Below are 4,741 nucleotides of genomic sequence, written 5' to 3'. Positions count from 1 at the left end.
TTATATATTGTTCGGACGCGTTCGTGCTTGATAGGGGTAGCTGAACTTCTTACTTGCAAGCCATTGTATCATAGATAACAGTGAGATGCAGGGGTGGGCGAACTACGGCCCGTAACAACATTTTGTGTGGCCCGCGAAGGCATTGAGCGACGTAATAAAAATATTATTAAATATTTTATTGTTGGCGAAATAGCCCGTCCCTGATGCCAACGTATTTTGAAACGTTTCGATTGCTAAACATCAGAGAATATCAAAACAAAAATGACTTAGTTCGGGTCACAACATCAGTAGAAATCCAACTTCCACGGCTGTACTTGAAAAAACGGTTGATTTTATGGAATTATCATAGCATTTGTTTGTTCCAATTGATACGTTAGGTAATGCTTATAAAGTTGGCCTGTACTTCAGCACTGAGATATAACGTGACCTGAGTCGTCGTATATTGTACATAAATATATGACTTTAGGGAAATGTAGCGTTAGAATTAGCAATATGGCGTCATATATAATTCACAGGTTCGTGAACACCCGTATGTCTATTTGTGGCCAGTTTACAAGTTTTCCACCTGCAAACTGCGTACCATCCCCGCGCCAACATGGTGCAATATGTCAGAGCCAATATTTACTAACCCGAACTCGTATATACGACGTAACTCGAACAGCAGGTTTCAATATTCTCACGGTTCGTGCTTGTCTACACGACTAAACGCGGCCTATATAATTTACAGGCACCTCCACATAACATATGCCATTCCGCCGTTCGAGGCCGCATTCGTCTCTGTGCCGACGACGTTGAAGAAGTCATGAAACAGTAACTCCGATATTATAATGATCGTGCTCAGCGTATTTTCGTTTTGCAGACTGAGTATTTGTTTAGATCTTTTTACCAACGCACCAAAGAGAAATGAGAAAGTTTGTCGTTTTAATGTCGGTGGTTCTGCTGATCGGTGAGTAATATTGTAAAACTATTGGCTATGCAACATCGAGGAAACCTTGTCAATCTCACTAATGAAGGAGGGGTAGGAAGAGTATAGGAATCGCTTTCTACTGCAAACATCAAATGCAGTGGTTATCAACAAGTGTTCAGTTGTACAGTAGGGGTTCCCTCAGCCAGTGTCAGTGGTTCACTGGGAGTCAAGACTCAACTCGACTGATACATATGATTTGTGATTCGCCAATCTTGGCAATTATTGGTTGCAGGTAATTAGACCCGATCATTAGACGAATTGTGAATAGTCTTGAGCATGCTATCACAACCTCCCTCAGCTCTACTAGTATATGTGATCATGTGGACTGGGAGACGATGAAAAATTACTAGCAATATATGCAATTGCCAATATCATAGACCGAATTCAGACTATAGTATGATATTTCTTGCGCTTCGCGCAATTCGCACAATCATGTACAATTGTACATATTTGATACAACAGCAAAACGTGCTACTCTGTTAGTGGTGAAAAGGCCCGGTGTGAAGGGCGGGTCTTGGCGAGGCGAAGCCCCCCAGAAGTTCGATTTATGATTATATGAGGGCCCAGGACCAACGTTTGTTTCGGGCGGGCTGACGAAGTACCGTATCGGCCCTGATTACCGGGATAGCCTGAAGGGTTGGTGCAAGACTTAGAAAGCCTAACAAGGCTATATCTGCACATTCCATACCCAGCAGCATATACACATCATTCACTCATGATATGCACAATTACATAATACACATGCATAGATCGTGTGTATGTCTATCATGAGTCGGTGTATATGCCGAAAAAACATCAAGGACAAAAATATATAACGACATTCACTCATTTCCTGAAATGATTGGCCCGATATGCAACCCATTCCAAAACAGCATGTGACTGCCTCGAATGCTAAACGACTAAGAAAGAAAATGGTAAAATGAAATAACACTTCGACGATTGGGTGTGCTCTGAGTCTGTTGGGCGAATGTGGAACCTTATTTCGCACTCGGCCTACTCAACTGAATCTCTCTCACAAGCGCTACGTCAGAACTCGTAGATAACCGCATATCAGAGATGAGCGGATTTAATAACATCCAATCCTAATAATGTTCCTGATCCCAAACCGACCGATGGACTCGAAAATGTAGATCACATCTCAACGACTCGACGAGTTTAACATGCGGATCTCAGAGCATGACCGGACAAATTTATGGTTGATGCTTGTCCCTGTCCCCGATTCAAATTTACGGTTTGATAATACGTTTGATATATAACGTCACCACCTGCTCCAGAAGTTTCTATAAATATATTAAATATAATGGCGCTAAAAGATCTTATTTATTCAACAGGTTTGGAGTCAGGGCGAGCTGAAGTAAGTCGTAAGAGTTTTCTAATTTTAACACGCGTCCATAAAAGCTGAACTATAGTTAGATCTCTCGCGTGAGGGATGGCCACAGTAGGCTACACTATTGCTCCGAGATTTGCATCATTAGGTGGCTCCAGTTTTACGCCGGATGCGTTTCCTGCCGCAAACCAGCCCGTTTCTCGGCAATGGCTGGGCTCTGTGAGACGGCTTGAGGGAAAACTAATCTACAACTTCTGTTTTAATAAGTGTGCAGTGGTGGCGCGCCTCATATGGCTACTCAGGCAATGCCCAGCCTTTAATTCTGTACTGTACGAACATCAGCAACAATTATTCTATGTAGACGAAAAGCAATGATATTTGCAGAAATAGCGGTATTTCCTGTGTTTGGGTTTTGTAATCGACTAGCCGGGGCATTCATTTTTTTGCATCCGTAGCGTTAATACCTAGCTTCACTTATGCATTCTTCCAAAGCGGCGTACAATAAAGAAAGCCAAGATATGAGGTAATTTCGGAACTAATTAATTCCACGGCTTCGATGGCTAGCATTTTTCGAAGATCCTGACGCAGCCGCCAGTAAAAGGTCCTTCAAAGCCTATTCAAAATGAGGTGCTTAATACGATGTATCATGTCTGTTTGAAATATCTGTTTTCCGCGGTAGATGTGGAACATAAAATCTATCTGTTCAGTCACACGAAACTACCTATCTTACGTGTGCTAGGATATGCGACAACTAGTCGTGATTATTCGTTTCACGGAGTTGGAAATGCAAGTCGAGCTATTTCACAACTTTATGGCTGTTGAGTTGACGAACGGACTGTTGTAGAATTTTTTCTGTATTAAAATACGTATTACCAATATTCAGTTGAGTTCAAACTTATTGCCCAAACCTATGTCAGTATTGTCGACTGTGGACGTTATAAAAATATCTACTATGCCACTTCATCAACGCTGACGGTGTGGGTGTGCCGTGCGGTGATTGATTCATGACATATATTTTAGTTTTCACCCATCAAATCAGATTCCGAACTGATGAACTTCCTTCCCCCTTGATACAGACTTTAAGGACAAGACATTTTACATAATCATCATCAGAATAAAATAATCACTCGCTCCAATACGCAACTGTGTGACGAGCCGCTGCTGCAAGTACGGCATTGAATTTACAATAGGTACTCAAATGCGACACGAATATGCCGAAGGCGGGATGTCCCAGAATATACGACCCAGTCTGCGCCACGGACGGGAGCACTTACCCAAATGAATGTCTTCTTTGTACAGCCATCGGGGAACAGAGAATCAGGTGATAAAATTTGGATTGGTCTGCCATTGAGTTGGGAAGTTACCGATATCCCTTTATAGCAGTGCGATAGGTCTCAAACACCGTGGAGCATGCTGAAGAACAAGCCCCGACAAGGATAACAACATCGTGACATCATGATTTTCCATCAAATGATATTGTATATAGTATTCGAAAATACACCACACTGAGGGAATATTGTTGGTTATTATGTGCATGCTGTTCGATATCTGTGCTAGTCAGTGTAGTCATATTGTTAATTAACAACGGGCTCATTCGTTTAGCATTGAATCCATTTCTACCGATTTACAGTACGGCCCATTTTCGCTTTAAGATTTTCTAAAGGTCCGTAGCCACCCCGTAATTCAGTGAAGAAAGGTGAAGTTTGTGGTTGGTTTGGTGAGGCACTGACCCCTTTATAGAGTCAGATTTACAAATATACAAATCCCAAAGGATAACTGATTCATTGGCAAATTGCGTCTTATCATATTAGCACTCTATCTACACGCACGCTACGTAAGAAGAAACTACAAACCTATAATTGAAGGCAGATGTGGGAAAAGACATTGCTTTTCACTACCTGTTGGCGGTCACATCACGATTCATCAGCGGTGGTCAAAGTAGTCAAGAAAGCTACTCAAGTAGAAGTAGAAGTAGCGACGAAAAAATCTACTCAAGTACAAGTAGAAGTACTTCTCACATGAGCAACCTAAAACTACTTGAAGTAGAAGTAGAATTGACTGACTTCAAAAGTACTCAAGTAAGTAAGTAGTTGTGAAAACGATCCTAAGTAGTTCACATGGATTGTAAAAAGGTGCAAATTGAGCTATGCGAAAGGTGACGAGCTTGATTCATATTGATGCATACGAGCAGGTATCCAATTTTCGATATCATAAGGATAAGCATTCGTCCACATCATGGGATGAAAATGATGGTATAGATATGGAAATGCGATACTAATCCTCTGTTTACTCAAACAGCACGTTTTAGAAAATATCATGGTATTGCGCACTCCCCCATACTATAAGGCCTGTAGTTTAGTCGAAGAGCAATACGGAGATGGTGTGTTGGATACGGTGTAAACACATTGTGCGATTAGTAAACGTTCATAAAAAATATGGTGGACCGT

General features: G+C 41.5%; 1 protein-coding gene across 2 annotated transcripts; it reads left to right on the top strand.

The window, feature by feature from the left end:
* Positions 1 to 791: 791 nt before the first annotated feature.
* On the top strand, positions 792 to 3,806 carry LOC145440572 (trypsin inhibitor ClTI-1-like). Of its 2 annotated transcripts, none has more exons than XM_080318220.1 (4): positions 792 to 946; positions 2,299 to 2,321; positions 3,485 to 3,615; positions 3,678 to 3,806. In XM_080318220.1, the coding sequence occupies exons 1-4, from the start codon at positions 904 to 906 to the stop codon at positions 3,709 to 3,711; spliced, it is 231 nt and encodes a 76-aa protein (XP_080174346.1). In that variant the 5' UTR covers positions 792 to 903; the 3' UTR covers positions 3,712 to 3,806. The 2 variants fall into 2 exon arrangements, with proteins under 2 accessions (XP_080174346.1, XP_080174345.1); XM_080318219.1 differs by having other exon boundaries at positions 801 to 946; positions 3,675 to 3,806.
* The last annotated feature ends 935 nt before the right edge of the window (positions 3,807 to 4,741 follow it).

This window comes from Botryllus schlosseri, chromosome 6, assembly GCF_051294905.1.
Source record: "Botryllus schlosseri isolate E-star chromosome 6, Bs_hap1, whole genome shotgun sequence".
In the NCBI taxonomy this organism is placed as follows: domain Eukaryota; kingdom Metazoa; phylum Chordata; class Ascidiacea; order Stolidobranchia; family Styelidae; genus Botryllus; species Botryllus schlosseri.
The sequence above is the reverse complement of the archived record's forward strand: the minus strand, read 5'-3'. Positions and strand labels throughout refer to the sequence as shown.

Excerpts from the sequence above, each read along its gene's own strand:
- LOC145440572 (XM_080318219.1), top strand. The coding sequence starts at position 904 with ATGAGAAAGTTTGTCGTTTTAATGTCGGTGGTTCTGCTGATCG. Across the intron at positions 947-2,298 it reads GTCGGTGGTTCTGCTGATCG|GTTTGGAGTCAGGGCGAGCT; the intron begins GTGAGTAATATT and ends TTTATTCAACAG. Across the intron at positions 2,322-3,484 it reads TGGAGTCAGGGCGAGCTGAA|GTACTCAAATGCGACACGAA; the intron begins GTAAGTCGTAAG and ends AATTTACAATAG.